General features: G+C 36.7%; 1 protein-coding gene and 1 long non-coding RNA gene across 2 annotated transcripts; both read right to left on the bottom strand.

Annotated features, from left to right (window-relative positions):
- Nucleotides 1-383: 383 nt before the first annotated feature.
- LOC130075398 (uncharacterized) lies at nucleotides 384-3,143 on the bottom strand. The gene is made up of 7 exons (XR_008805483.1): nucleotides 3,034-3,143; nucleotides 2,558-2,654; nucleotides 2,073-2,145; nucleotides 1,881-1,979; nucleotides 1,393-1,465; nucleotides 838-936; nucleotides 384-755 (listed from the first exon to the last, which is right to left on the bottom strand). It is a non-coding gene; the product is annotated as an uncharacterized LOC130075398 (long non-coding RNA).
- A 162-nt stretch (nucleotides 3,144-3,305) lies between these two features.
- On the bottom strand, nucleotides 3,306-11,922 carry LOC130075413 (uncharacterized). Its single transcript, XM_056240021.1, has 2 exons — nucleotides 3,624-11,922; nucleotides 3,306-3,415 (listed from the first exon to the last, which is right to left on the bottom strand). The coding sequence occupies exon 1, from the start codon at nucleotides 11,920-11,922 to the stop codon at nucleotides 3,748-3,750; it is 8,175 nt and encodes a 2,724-aa protein (XP_056095996.1). The 3' UTR covers nucleotides 3,306-3,415; nucleotides 3,624-3,747.
- Between the last annotated feature and the right edge of the window lie 4,530 nt (nucleotides 11,923-16,452).

Here is a 16,452-nt window from a genome sequence, read left to right as displayed (position 1 = left end):
GCTTTAAACCAAACAAATGCATATATAATAGTTTAACTTTGCCCACTGACAATACTTAAAGTTAAAACATTCAAGTTTGACAACATTTTAACTGTTGTCCTGAAGACAGTCACTTACTAATTTTAATATTTCAAAATAAAAACAACTGTTAAATTATAACATACTACAAATTAAATGAAAATTATGTAAATGCTCGATCCACTAAGCTGTTTTATGATGCACTTTTTGTAAAAGACACCAAGTTTGTAGAATCAATTCATATACTAAATATAGTGTCTACATCCATTTAATACAAGTAGAAAATCAAAGACATTAAAATGAAGTATATGGCTACAGAGACAAAGTATATTTCACTCATTTTATTAAAAAAAAATCTTTATTACTTTAACATGTTGTGCCTTAATACCCCAGTGAGCAAGCCAAAAAGGCGACAGTGGCAAGGAAAAACTCCCATAGATAGCAGTGTGGAACATCATGGACCAAGGGCTGGAGCATAATCAGCGTAGTGGCAAAGGAAGAAACCTTGAGAGGAACCAGACTCAGCAGGGGCAGGCCATCCTCTTTTGGCTGGCACATATTAAAGTAACTATACATAGGCCAAATGTAATACAAGCCATCCATTCAACATTGTTACTGTGGAGATTATGTATTCAGTTGTAAAATAACAATTGACTATTGACTGCCTGCATAGGTTTAAAGTTTTTTCAGAACATTTTTTGAATTGATAGTTCAGAAGAATGTTGTTGTCACTATTTCTAGAAGGGGAAAAGAAATAAACCAAATCACAAAAATGATATGTTTTCAGTAACTAGTTTGAATATATGCATTATACATTACCTTTTTTAATCAGTTGTACACTTTAGAGAAGTTAATGCCGCATACAATCTTTTGATTGGTATATGTGAGGAAGTTTTGACTTCAGTGCATTTCAGATATCTGAAAATATTACATTCATTGAACAAAGTGCTATAAGTAAAGTCTTCACATTAAACATTTCACAACTAACATAGCCATGGTCTGTTACCTTTCTGTTTGTGGACATTTGTTTAGGGATATGTGGACTTCAAAATATCAATAGTAGTTATCGAGTTTCTGCACAAATCTGAAAGTGTACCATTAGATTAATCAGTGCTTGTATAAATGTCCACAACTTAAATTTACTTTAATAATAAAACTTACCATTTTATCAGTTGTGCGCTTCTTTATAAAAGTTCATGGAGCAGAGGATCTTGTGATGGGTATATGGAGGAAATTATGACTTGGGTGAATTTTAGTAATCTGAAAATATTACATTCATTCAACAAAGTGCTATAAGTGAAATCTTAACATTAAACATTTCATAACTAACATGGACATGGTCATAACTAACATGGACATGGTCTGTTAGCTTACCTTTTGTGGACATTTGTATAGGGATATGTGGACTTCAAAATATCAACAGTAGTTATTGAGTTGCTGCACAAACCTGAAAGTGTACCATTAGATTAATCAGTGCATTTATAAATGTCCACAACTTAAATTTACTTTAATAATAAAACTTACCGTTTTATCAGTTGTGCGCTTCTTTATAAAAGTTCAGGAGCAGAGAATCTTGTGATGGGTATATGGAGGAAATTATGACTTCGGTGAATTTCAGAAATCTGAAAATATTACATTCATTCAACAAAGTGCTATAAGTGAAATCTTAACATTAAACATTTCATAACTAACATGGACATGGTCTGTTAGCTTACCTTTTGTGGACATTTGTATAGGGATATGTGGACTTCAAAATATCAACAGTAGTTAGCGTTGCTGCACAAATCTGAAAGTGTACCATTGGTAGATTAATCAGTGCTTGTATAAATGTCTACAACTTAATTTACTTCAATAAAACTTACGGTCTTAATAGTTGTGTGATTCTTTATAAAAGTTCATGGTGCAGATAATCTTGTGATGGATGTATGGAGGAAGTTAGGACTTTGGTGAATTTCAGAAATCTGAAAATATTACATTCATTCAACAAAGTGCTATAAGTGAAATCTTAACATTAAACATTTCATAACTAACATGGACATGGTCTGTTAGCTTACCTTTTGTGGACATTTGTATAGGGATATGTGGACTTCAAAATATCAACAGTAGTTATTGAGTTGCTGCACAAACCTGAAAGTGTACCATTAGATTAATCAGTGCATTTATAAATGTCCACAACTTAAATTTACTTTAATAAAACGTACTGTTTTATCAGTTGTGCGCTTCTTTATAAAAGTTCATGGTGCAGATAATCTTGTGATTGATGTATGGAGGAAGTTAGGACTTTGGTGAATTTCAGAAATCTGAAAATATTACATTCATTCAACAAGTGCTATAAGTGAAGTCTTCACATTAAACATTTCACAACTAATATAGACATGGTCTGATAGCTTACCTTTTGTGGACATTTGTATAGGGATATGTGGACTTCAAAATATCAACAGTAGTTAGAGTTGCTGCACAAATCTGAAAGTGTACCATTAGTAGATTATCAGTGCTTGTATAAATGTCCACAACTTAAATTTACTGCAATAAAACTTACTATCTTAATAGTTGTGCGATTCTTTATAAAAGTTCATGGTGCAGATAATCTTGTGATGACATATGGAGGAAATTATAACTTCAGTTCATTCAGAAATCTGCAGAGATTACATACATATAACAAACTGCTTGATGAAAGTGAAGCAGTTTACACAAAAACATATTGCCATTAATGTAGATAATCTGTTAACTGAAATTGACATGCTTTCATTCAAGCTTTGCAGACATAGCTGATCAAAAAAGATATTATTTTTATTTTGTGTGCTTCTATAGAGGAGTTCATGGAGCAGAAAATCTTGTGATGGGTATATGGAGGAATTATGACTTCAGTGTTTCAGAAATCAAAAAAAAAAAAATTTACTGACAAAAAGGTAAGATAACATACAGTTTATAAATCTGAAATTATATTGTTAGTTGATATTGCCTTAAATATTTTCTTTTTAAACTATTAAAATGTACACAATCATGTCAACTTACCTTTCTATGTGAAGTTTTCTAGATCATTTTTAGATGTTTTCTTGTAATCCTATTAACTTAATTGCATTTTATAAGACAACTGTAGGAATGCAGGCAGTCTTTGTGGATGCTTCCTAAGCTGATTGGAAGCATCCAGTGTTGTTTGGATGGCTTAGACTGGCAGGAATTAGATCAAAAACAAATTCAGCTAAAAACCAAAACCATTGTCTAAAATGAAGAAAAATCAAACACAAATTGAATGCATAAAAACTACAAAAACCTTGATTGGATGTAGCTTTGGAGCTCCAGAAAGAAGAGCAATTATGGGAGGTGCTGGTTTGTGCCCGATGAACAATGGATAGAACTTGGTATGGAATGGTCAGGACTGTATAGACCTTGGAATCTCAAGATGTGCGTCACATTGTACGAACAAAAACAGAATAGACAGTGTAATTATATACATTTCTTAGTTCAGCGTGCTGCATAAATCAGACATATTACCTTACATGAGTAAACCTTTCTTGATAGCATACTAGTGGACTTGCAGAAATTACAACAAATGAATCAGTTTCTTATTGAAATGATTTGAAATAAATGGTCTAATAACATACCGTTTTCACTTGTGAACTTGAACAGACCTTCATGGACCTCAATCTCAGATTAATTGTAGCAGGGTAGGGGCACAGAAAAGAAAAATGCAGTTATACAGTCTTCATTATGTGTCAGAAATGTCAATTACCTTACTGAAACTAGTATTGCTTCATGGTAACTATAGTAAGTTGAAACAATTTCAATTGTAACATTTTCTGCATCTTTAATATAGACATGGTCTATTAACGTACCCTTTTCAGTTGTAGGACATTGCACATGTTGACTGTATCCATGGACTTCCATTAGTGTCCCAATTGAAGATGATGTTAAGATGTCCTCATTGAAGTCTCCCATAATTACTTTCTTTCCTGGATGTTTTTCCAGCTCAGTAATGACATGTAACAGATTTTGTCGAAACACATCAATTTGATATGAATTAGGCCTGTACAGCAGAGCAGCATTCAAACTGATATGTGGAACTGAGAAGTACAAACATTCCAAATTGCAAGGTTCTGGAATGATGACTTTAAAAAACATGTTTTCACAACAGTAGATAGCAACCCCACCTCCTCGCTGTTGTTTTAAATTACTAAAAAGGGGAGTGCTGTTGTCATAGCACTTAGCTCTTGGATTATGCTTGAAAATAAATCCTGGTATTTGTACTTGGTCTTCAACTTGTAGCCATGTTTCAGTTAAACAAATACAATCTGCATTCATAAGTTGTCTGTGAGCTTGAATATCTTGAACATGAGCTTGAAGACTTTGCACATTCTGAAGAGCAATTGTAAATATACCAGGTGTCTTTGAGAAAGTGTGACTTTCTAATGGAAATTTTGGTATATTTTTCATTGCCAAGTCAATTTGATCATTACAGTATATTACAGACTCCTTGAAGTTTTGAATAATTAGTCCATTGAGAGTTCTCACACGACTCAATGCAACATATGCTTGTCCTGAAGTAAAGATCTTGTCAAGGGATACGACAGCTTTATCTACTGTGAGCCCTTGGACTTTGTGAACAGTGCATGCCCATGCCAGTCTAAGTGGAAATTGGCGCCTTAATCCACCGTTGGTTGTGACTTGATCTTCTTGAACTTCAATTACTGTAGAATTTTGGGAAAATCTATGTTGTTGGTTTGATCTCTGAATTTTTCCCACATTTGGATCATCAAATTCCACATGAATGGCTGATGGAAAGTCATCATCATAATCATCGTCCTGTTTTTGACTTCTGCTAATATGGACAACTGTACCAAAGGCTCCATTCACAAGTCCATCCGAAACATTAATATTTTTCTTTAACATAACTCTTGCTCCAACACCCAAGGAAACACATTTAGCCAAACAGGAGTTGAAAACGGTTAAATGAAATCCAACTTTTTTTTCAATCCTTCCAGTTTTTGGATTTCTCTCAAAGTCTTGAGCTCGAATACTGATTGCCTCAGGACAAACCTCATTTAGTCTCTGAATATTGTATTCATCAACCTCTTTATTTGTAGGAAATATATGAACAGCACCGCATTCTTCTCCTGTTTCACGTTGCTTCAACATGTTGATGTCACCTGAGCTCAGAGGTTCATTCTTTTTACGAACTCTCAGACGATTTAAGGTTTCAGCAAAAGTTACATCTTGTTGCCGAACAACTTCAGTTAATTCAGCAATTTCAAAGTGGTTTTCCCAAAGGTTCACTCCTTTTGTATCAGCATAGAGTGGAGTTCCTTTGACAGGCGGCAGCTGATAAAAATCTCCTACAGCTACAAGACTTACTTTTCCAAAGAGGGAGTAATCACCAGTTTGTTTGATTTGTCTCAATCTCCCATGAACATATGACAAAAGGTGATGGTCAACCATGGATACTTCATCAATAATCAAAATCTGCAAACATCCAAGTTTGGAACGCAGAGAATTGATTTTGTCATCACTTAGTGGTTGATATGGCAGTTTGACATTAGCACCAATTGAAAAAGTGTGGTGTATGGTAGCAGCGCCAATGTTGTATGCAGCTACTCCAGTTGATGCACATAAAATCACACTCCGCTCATCAGGGTTGTCAGACAGCTGAGACAAGAGTCTAGAAGATTCATAGCATATTGCTTTGATTAAATGGCTTTTTCCTGTGCCTGCTCCACCAGTAACAAACAAGCGAAACGGTTCAGGATTTTCTCCATGCAGTTTTTGTAAACACCAGTCGCGAACTTTGTAAAATATTGCAGACTGTTTAGCATTTAATGATCTTAGTAAACCCAATGCTTCATCTCGAGACATTGTAGCATTACTGTTCTCAATTGTGAATGCAGTTCGAGGGTTCGCTACAAGATCTGGAATAAGTGTGTCAGAATCATCTTCTTCAGGAAGTACGTTATTCTTCTTTAGCTCGATACATTCATGGCGCTCCTTCTCTGTTTCAGGACACAATGCAGCCCAAGCATCTTCCAAATCAACACCCAGCTCCAAAACCTGTTGAGCTCGGTCTATTTCATCGCTGTCCTTTTCAAACAGTGCTCGATTAGAATCAACAATAGATTTTACTTCAGTCACATTACTTCCACATTTCACAGCACCATTGTTGTAGAAATCCTCATAAGTGTGGAACTTCTCAGGCTTCAGCTGGTAATCTTCATAATGTGGTAAAAAAAGTTGTAGCAGTGAATGATAGTACTTCTCAGGATCTTTTGTTGGTGAAAATCTTGGATACCTTATTACTGCAGGTTCAGTTCGAGTTCTTCTTATCATATAACCACAATTGTTGTCAAGCTTGATCACATTTTCTTTGTTTTGTGAAGATAGCTCAGATGTTGACAATATCCTGTATTCTGAACAAAAACTGCCCAGACACAGAATCTCAAAATGTTCTGTTTTTGGTCTACTCTTGTATCGGTCAACCAAACTATTCATCCAAAAATTCTCTTCACCAGAATGGTCATCTTTGTTTTGGAGAACACGCAAAGGCAAACTCATCTTCACAGGATCAGTTCCAATTGGAATAAATTGGACTTTGCGAGAGCATTCTTTCAAGTGCATGCCTGTTAGGCGATATACTGCCTCTTGTGCTGAAACTTCTCTGTTGTGTAGATATACACTTCCCAACATTTTTAATGATGATCTTGCTTCAAGATTTCCATTCATAGCTTCATTTTGTGCACGTTGCAACAACAGTCCCATTTCTTGTTCTGCTTTTGTGATGTAACTAATAATATAAACCACTACAGAGTAAGCATCTGTGACATACTGGATATCCATGTTGCCTTGCCATGCACGCAATAAATGAGGGTTATATTGATTTACCCAAACATCTTTTGGACTTCGTTTCAAGACGACACTTTTCTTTTTAGAACATTTCTTGTACGCCTTCTCAAACACAGCTTGATTAATTCCAATGGATTGGAAAAAGGCATCTGTTGAATCAAAATTGACTTCAGATTCTGTTAACGCAGTTTTGATTTTCTTCAGAATTGCACTTGCAGTCTCATTTCCATCATTGCCTTTCAAGTCATCTCGTACAGCTCTTGTTATAAAGGTGCGGCTAGATGGAGGCCGTGGAAAATTAAATCTACACACTGTGTTTTTCTTCCGGCATGTCTTGGAATGTCTTCTGCTGTGCTTTTGAACACTGTTCACAGTCTCATAAAGTTCTGCGTCATCATCTCCTGGTGTCTCACAAGTGATATAATGATCTATGAAAGCAGCAACCAAAGCATCACTGTCTTCGTTGTCTTCATTTAACTTTGGAGCATTTTCAACCCAAAACAGACAATGAACATGAGGAGATCCACGCTGTTGAAACTCTACACGATAGAAGTAGTCTTTGATCTTTCCAATAGGTTGAGCAGGTGACATAATGACATCCTTCAAAAAACAATGCCATCTATAATCAAACATCCTTGCAGCAGTGACTGGGTTTCGTCGAATTAGTCCACATTTCTCAGACCAGTCAAGCTCATCAACACTGACATTTTTCTGTTCTTGCTCCAGGATGGTGTTGATCATTTCAGGCCATCTGAGATCAGCAGAGCTAAAGGATGCAAAGAAAGTTGGAATACCTAGTTGTCTTATGAGAGCAAAAAGGTCTTTTTGAGTCGATTGCCAATAGGGTGGCGTTCCACGGACTGGTCTCAAAAATTTGTATCCTTCATCATAATTCAATATTTTAGCTAACGACTCTGGGTTTGTCAGCATATCTGAGGTTACTCCTTGCAACAACCTCTTGTCCGACCCTTTTCGCAAAGCAATAGAAACATTAGATACAATTTGATCCAACTCCGACATGTATTGTGCATAGAAAATAAAGTCTGTACTCCGTGCAAAACGTCCATCTGCGTTGAGGATTCTTGCATTCAAGTATCGTGACAGTGTGATCTTTCTTTCTCTCTCATCATGGAATGTTGGACCACCAGTTGGAAAGAGAACAGGAAAACATTTTGCTTCATTGCTTTTATCAGACAGTAATTTAACAGGACTGTTACCTTCAGCTGGTGCCACATTTAATACATCTTGAAAGTGCTGATCAATTACTTCTGAACCAAGATCGACAGGTTGTAAACATGTGTCTGACAAAAGACCACTCTGCTCTTTGATGTAAGTCAAGTCTTCCTCTGGCTGTTCTTCAGTATCATTTTCCTCTTCACTCTTTTCAACTTCAGCTTGTTCCTCCATTTCTTCAGCAACATTCTCTTCTGGTTCATTCAAAGAGTTGATCCATTGTTCATTAATCTCCACATCCTTGTACCATTTATTGCACCTGATCAAACGTCGCAGAGCATTTCTAACACGATCAGTGTGAACATGCTTGTACTCATAATGCCCTTTGTAGGTTAACTTGCGCTTCAGTTTTATCCTTATCATCTTGTCATCACATTCATTTCGTGGAAGAATATTTGACACATCTGCAGTATTTACAGGAACACACACCACCGGTCCATGGCAGCCATTTTGTTTTCCACGGGGAAGACAGAGTAATTTCAAAAAAGGAATATTACGTGCCACAAGATGTTGTTCCAAAGAGTTAAGACACTTTAGTTGATTTGGAATGTCCACCAAATGCATATTGTTAGCAACACTCTCTTCAGGCAGTTTTCCACTGATGATTTTTCGATGACAGGTTGGACAAATCCACAATTTGCACCTTGGAGAAAAACCAGAAGTATTATGACATTTTTCATCACAAACATGCACATACCTCAGGGTGATGCATCTTCTTGCCAAAGCAGCAATTTTGTCTCCTTTGTCTTCATAGCATTCTGGTTTGCATTCAGTAACCTGCTTTCTGAAAAGTAAACGGTGACAAACACAGCACACAAACTCTGGACCTCTACTCACTTCTTGACGAAAACCAGCAATGGCAACACCAATGTCTTTCTGTTTTTCCCTTTTTTTTGCATATACCTCACAGCCTTTTTGTATTTTACTGAAATGAAAGTTTACATCTTTGTGATATTTTGTCTTAGAATACTCACGCACTCTTACTTTAAAGTCCAGGTTTTGAAGATATTTCTTCTTGGAATACTTACGTACTCTTGCGTTAAAGTCCAGGTTTTGAAGATATTTCTTCTTGGAATACTCACGTACTCTTGCGTTAAAGTCCAGGTTTTGAAGATATTTCTTCTTGGAATACTCGCGTACAGTTGCCTGAAATGAGACATTATTTTTATATTTCATTCGAGAATACTGGCAAACACGCTTCTGAAACTGAATATTGCTTGAATACTTGGCCTTAGAACGTTCACGCTTAAACAAACAAACATGACAATCTTTTAAATATTTATCACGAAGAACTTTCATTTTTTTCTGTCTATAATCTTTATCACTAGAGTATTTTGTTTTGGCATAGTCAATTTTATTCTCCCTGTAATCAGTGTCATCACAATATTTTGTTTTGGCATAGTCAATTTTATTCTCCCTGTAATCAGTGTCATCACAATATTTTGTTTTGGCATAGTCAATTTTATTCTCCCTGTAATCAGTGTCATCACAATATTTTGTTTTGGCATAGTCAATTTTATTCTCCCTGTAATCAATGTCATCACAGTATTTTGTTTTGGCATAGTCAATTTTATTCTGTCTGAAATCAATGTCATTATCATACTTGGACTTCTCATACTTCCATTTTTTCTGTCTCTTGGTCTCTTGGTCACATTCTGCAGCGTCGCTTACCTTCCTTTTACGCAGACATGGCATTCTCACCTCATTTGAAATAGCATTCCCACACTTTCCTGCGCAAATGTCTTGACCTCTGTGCTTGACACATGTCACAACTTCATAATGATTACCATTACAGTTTTTCAAATATATTGCATTGTTTGCAATTACCTCTCCAGTAGGTTTGTGTGCATTCCACTGGCCATCATTAAAAGTCATTATGGTTGTTTTAAATAGATCAGCAGAAGCAAATATGTCAATTTCAGTGACCCATGACCCAGAATAATAGACTCTAGATTGTCTCAAGTAGTCCTCTACTGAAGTATACTCACTTCTCACATACCTCTCAAATTCTGAAGCGTTCATTTTCAGGTGTTTGACAACTGCACGGCGAATCTTCAAATGCTTGTCCTCACTTCCACAAATTGCATATGCCAGTGATCTGAAAAAGCAGTTACCATCTGGTTTGATACTCTTTGTCTGACACGGACCTGCAATGGGACCAAAGTTTGTTGTAACATCACAGTCACTGTTATCATTTGTCAGAAGCAAGAGTTCACATAAAGCTTGCTGATCTCTATGAGTCAATGGAGAAAAAAATACTTCTGGAATTGAAACATCAGTAATAATTATGTCTTCTACTACAACATTTTCAACATGAGATTTTTTAACCCGTTTCTCAGAGACCTGCTCATCTTGCTTTTTTCTTCTCCCCCTTTTTCCTTTACTTGGCAACACATTACACACTGGTTGCGACATTGAAAGGTTTGTGCTGCTTGTATTTTGAACTTCAACCTTAGGTAATTGACAGTCAGATGATCTTACCTCAGTGGTCACAAATTTGCATACCTTGGGTGTGCGTTTTAAGACTTCGCTGTAAAGTGCTTTACCAGAGGACCATGGACAACTGCTGTGGTCTGCCTCCAGCGAGTGGGACTTCGTAACCCATTTCTCTGATAGTTCATCCTGATTTTTACTTCTCCCCCTTTTTCCTTTACTCGGCAAAACATTACACACTGGTTGTGGCACGGGAACATCAGTGCATGTATTTTGAACTTCAGCCTCAGGTGATTGAAAGACAGATGACCTTACCTCAGTCATCACAGATTTACATACCTTAGGTTTGCGTTTTAGAACTTCACTGTAAAGTGCTTTACCAGAAGATCCTGGAAAACTGCTGCGGTCTGCCTCCAGCAAGTGAGAAACTTCAGCATCTGCATGGGCAAAAACTCCAGTTATCTCAAATCGTGGCGCAATTACCCCAAATGACTGTGCCATCTCATTAATGTAGTTATACAAAGATTCTATGGTGCTGTGATAAGCAACACAACTTGTCTCGGTCATGTTAGCATGAGAATCAACAAAGGCATACCATGAGCCCTCCTTAATAACTGCACATGTGTTGGCACAAATACATAAAAGGAAAGCATCAGCACTCAATAGAGCTCGCTGAAGAGCTACATCAACTGGCATGGCCACATTCCTTAAGGATTCATCATAGTCATCAACATTAACAAATCCAGTGAGAGACTCTGCATATTCTATGGAAAAGACAGTATTACCCAGCACATGTCTCCTTGGTAATTCATGGACAGCAATGTAATGCCTACCCATGACTTCCCGGTCATTTATGTTACCCTGGTTTCGTAAAGATTCATAAAGGCGTGTTCCTGCAACCAATACACCATTGAGATCTTGTGTTGTCCAGGTCAACACGTTCTTCATCTTGCTCATCAACACTGCTATCAGACTGATGGCACCACACTGTCTGCCACGTGAATTTCCAAAGCGGGCATCACCTTGATGAAAGGAACCTTTCAGTAATGGTTTCTGTAGAAATTCAACACATGCAGGTAAAGTATTCAAAGCATTTTCATGTAAAGTTCTGTACATTTTAAAGTTTTGTTCAGAGTTCTGTGGAGGTAACTGGGTTTTTGATGGGTTTTTGACTGGGTTTTTGACAGAGTTTGAAGCAGAGCTTGAAGCAGAGTTTTTGTCAGAATTTTTGTCAGAATATTTGTCAGAATTTTTGTTTTCAGCCATTTTTTTACGAGGAAGCCGCAAAACCTCGGCTCGACTTGTTTTAAGAGGGAGCTGTGCAGCCTCTGCCTGACTTGTTTTAAGAGGAAGCGGTGCAGCCTCTGTTTGCCCTTTTTTAAGAGGAAGTGGTGCAGCCTCTGCCATTTTTTTAAGAGGAAGCGGCCGAACCTCTGCTTCACTTGTTTTAAGAGGAAGCGGTGCAGCCTCTGCCTTTTTTTCAAGAGGAAGCGGCGGAACCTCTGTATTTGCACACCGTTGTGCAAGCCTCTTGGCTATGCGGGCCCTTTTCTTAGGTCGTGGCATCTGTAAATATAAACAAAAATATTTTTATGTATACTTGCGTAACTCAAGTTGCCAGTTTTACAAAACACCCAAAAATATTTCACTGCATTACACTATAATGATTTTCTAGCCATTTTCACATAGAAATATAACAATTCTGAAATCAATAAGCATTTAATTAAGATAATTAAAATATTTGATATGCACGTATGTGAATATACATATAAATATATATTTAATTTGGCTTGTGAAAGTCAACTTACTGAAATGCTATTTAAACTTAATATTATTAGTATTCTTTTTCTGAGACTTAAATTTCTTACTACTACTCCTCCTAGAGCTTTAACTTCACATACTCCAAACTCGGCACGGACACTCAAACTGTTCTGACTCGAGTTTTTCAGACTGATCGGACTTACGGTTTTCCTAAAACCCATTGACTTAACATTGTGGAATCTTCAGATTTTCAAACTGCCCAACTGTCAAAAATTCAAATCTAAATACTTTGAAGCCCTAGACTCAATCAAACTGCCATTCTATACACTATATGAGCTATTGAGACTCATTTAAACTAATACACTCATCTATATACAGAGGCGTAGGTTTGATTTTGAAATTGGTGGGGACGGGGACATCAATTTTAGGGCTGGGTATCGATTCACATGTTCAATTTCGATTCGAAAGCTCTCAGATTGATTCAATTTTGATTCTCGATTCGATTTTCAATTTCGATTCTTGATTCCTGATTTCATTCTTGATTATATTCTTTGACTATAATGAATATAGATGTAATACAAATCCTATATTTATAAAAAAAAAAAAAAAGAACAGTGGACAAGTTTACTAGTGGTTAATTAATACAAATAAATTAAGAGCCACAAACCTGTATACACAGTAAAACTCTTTATTTTAGGTACACTAGCTTATACACTAAATGCATACAATGAATGGACAGGATTTTGATGCTAATTTAAGACATAACCGACTGTCTTTACGAGGTTACTAACCAAGACAGTATTGACATAATTTTGCGTGTTTTTAACTGTTACAGTAAAGCGATATAATCCAGTGATAAAACTTTTGTTTCTGGCGAGCTGTTTGTGAGGCGGATTTAGGCTTTATTAACGTGCACGCAGTGAAAGACATCTGAGAGTGCGCGAGCACAGCATGGTTTAACATTGCTTGAATGTTTAAACTGGTAAAATCAATGATAAACTTTAGTTACGGTGCAATGCTGGCCCGATTGTGCAAGTGAATATTCAGCGCTTGCCTAGTGCAGAGAGAGAAGACGCAGCACCACCGCGAGTCCTTAATATGGAAAAAAATAGAAAGAATCGATTTTGAATCGACCACATTTTAAAAAACGATTAATCGAAAAATCTATTTTTTTTGCCCTGCCCTAATCAATTTATAAATATATTTTAAGTTTTGATCGAAATTATTGCTAGGGATATATCAGTGTCACTGGATATTGGTAGGGACACGTCCCTAGCGTCCCAACTAAATTCTACGCCCCTGTCTATATATGACACTTATCTATCTAATCTTAAACTCTTAAACTCATAATAAATTAATAAACTCTAAACCCGAACTCTTAGACTCATTTAAACTTATAAACTCTAGCTCATAAACTCTAAATTCATAAACTCATACTCTTATAAACTCTCATAAAACTATTAAACTCATAAATTAATAAACTCTGGACACTTACTCATTTAAACTCATAAACTCTAAATTCACACACCATAGCAACCAGTTACAGCACCCTAGCAACTGTAGGCCGTAGGCCATACTAAATAGCGATGATTTCTCAGAAACTTGTAATATACCACATTTGAAAAGGCTGACAGGCTCTGTAAGAAAATACCTCACAGTGGAGTAAAAGTTGCACCCCTGGGGGGCAGGAGCAGCCCAAAGTTGACTTACTATGGTGTAGGACAGCCCATGACATGCAACTGCCTAGTAACACCATAGCAACCACCCAGAACACCCTATCAACCCCCTAGCAACACCATAGCAACCACACAGAATACCCTACCAACCGCTTAACACCATAGCAACAACCCAGAACACCCTAGCAACCGCCTAGCAATACCCTAGAAACCACCCAAAACCTCCTAGCAACCACCTAGCAACCACCTAGCAACCACCTAGCAACACCCTAGCAACACCCTAGCAACACCCTAGCAACACCCTAGCAACACCCTAGCAACACCCTAGCAACACCCTAGCAACACCCTAGCAACACCCTAGCAACACCCTAGCAACACCCTAGCAACACCCTAGCAACACCCTAGCAACACCCTAGCAACACCCTAGCAACACCCTAGCAACCATCCAGAACACCTTAGCAACCCACTAGAAACACTGTAGCAACTTTAAATTACTTGAAACTATACTTTTACACTTTAAACTGTTAAATTTCAAACTAATTTAAACTTTAGACTAATTTAAACTAATTTAACTTTAAACTACTTTAAAATTCAAACTAATTTAAAATTTAGACTATTTTAAACTATAAACTAATTTACACTATAAACTACTTTAAACTATAAACTAACTTTAACTTAAAACTTTCTGTTCCAAACTTTCACAAGCCAACTTAAAATTTGTCTCGACGAACTTTGTCTAGTTTATTATTATCATTATTATAAAACAGACATTAAGTTATATTATTAAACAAACATTCAGATTGTCTTATTAACCAAGTATTAATTGTAGCAGACATGTGCAGTGCACCTGCACAAACATTAAATAAATAGTTTGTCCAAAATCAACATCACGTGCCTATTCAATTTCAAAATTCAACATACTTTAACAAAGTAATGTAAAAAATTTACATTAAAATTGTGCTAAACTTTTTAACCAAACTTATTTAAAGCACTATCACCATTGCATACTTTTTAGCATGAACAGGGCTATTAATATTAAATGTTTGTAGAAAGCATGTGGCAGCCCTTCATGAGAGCAGCCATTTTGTCAACATTCATTCAAAACACACACAATTAAGATGTCTAAAATACTTTCAACAACCTAACTCTTAGTTTCATACAGAAGAATTGGAACAGCACACTGATATAATTTCAAATGAGATTGCTTAATCTATGACCTGCTTAAACTCACCTTGTCAAGAAACACAGAAACAAGTCTCCTTGTTTGCCAGCCTTATAAACCTCACTAATTACTCCACTTAATTACACTAATTGCATTACACTAATTACACCACTTAACCAATCATTAATAATTATTATTTTTACACTGAAGCCTCTCCTCTGCAGCGTTCCATTTCAGCATCCTCTGAGTGGTGTGAGCTGTTGACCCACATGCTACAAACCCTGAGCCCTTCTTGATCATGGGTTCAAATCCCGTGTGGCACATGACCACACTACAAAAAGTATTCCTCTCATTAAGGTGATTGCAAACAGTAAAAAGCATTAAGACTTAACCCTTTACATTACTGCACATTTAGAAAAAGTACAGTTTTCAGTTCTTTGCTACTTCTCATTCAACGTTAGATAAATTCCTACAAAAAATAGAGCAGATTATCTTCCATCTGAGCAACACAGAAACGTATATTTATGTTTATCTTCATTCAATAATTATGATGTCACAACTTTAACAAGGTCAACCCAAAATTGCTTCAGAGACTAACCCTTGCCCTTCATTGCAAAATGATATGAGGGACCATTCTAAATTAAGGAATAGCACCCCGTACAGGTCATGAGATATTTAAATAACTATATTAGTTTTGAGCTACATTTGAGCAGTTTTTTTTTTTCAAAAAATCACAGTGACGTTACAGCAGAACATTATAGTTGAACAATACATTGTGGCTCTTTACATATCAGGCTAACCATAAGATATATTAGCATTGCGCTAGCTTAGCATGCAAATCTGGATAACATGTCATGGAACTTTTTTGTGAACTCATTCTCACACTGAACCCTCTCCTCTGCTGTTTTGAAATTCATGTCCTCTGAGTGGCGCAATCAGCTAAACCATGCATCTCGAATCCCGAACCATTCTGGTCGTGGGTTCGAGTCCCATGTGGGATGACTTTAAAATTCTGTATAAAGTTGTCATTTCAATTCCTTCTGGCTCTGCTCTGCTGTTGGTGCTTAAATGCTTGATGCGCTGCTGTACTTGCTGTACTTGCTGTGCTTGCTGTACTTGCTGTACTTGCTGTACTTGTTGTACTTGCTGTATTTGCTATGCTTGCTGTGCTTGCTGTACTTGCAGTTTGCAGTACTTGTTCTGCTTGCGGTGCCAAGCCTTTGAACTTTGCTGTACTTGTTCTAATTGCGGTGCCAAGCCTTTGAACTTTGCTGTAATTGTTCTAATTGCGGTGCCTTGCAGGGCTTGGCCCCGTGTTGCTGCTTGCAGCTATTTATT

This window comes from Rhinichthys klamathensis, unplaced genomic scaffold (assembly GCF_029890125.1).
Source record: "Rhinichthys klamathensis goyatoka isolate OS25496 unplaced genomic scaffold, OSU_Roscu_1.1 h1tg000578l_1, whole genome shotgun sequence".
Taxonomy (NCBI): Eukaryota; Metazoa; Chordata; class Actinopteri; order Cypriniformes; family Leuciscidae; genus Rhinichthys; species Rhinichthys klamathensis.
This window is presented reverse-complemented; position numbering and strand designations above follow the sequence as displayed.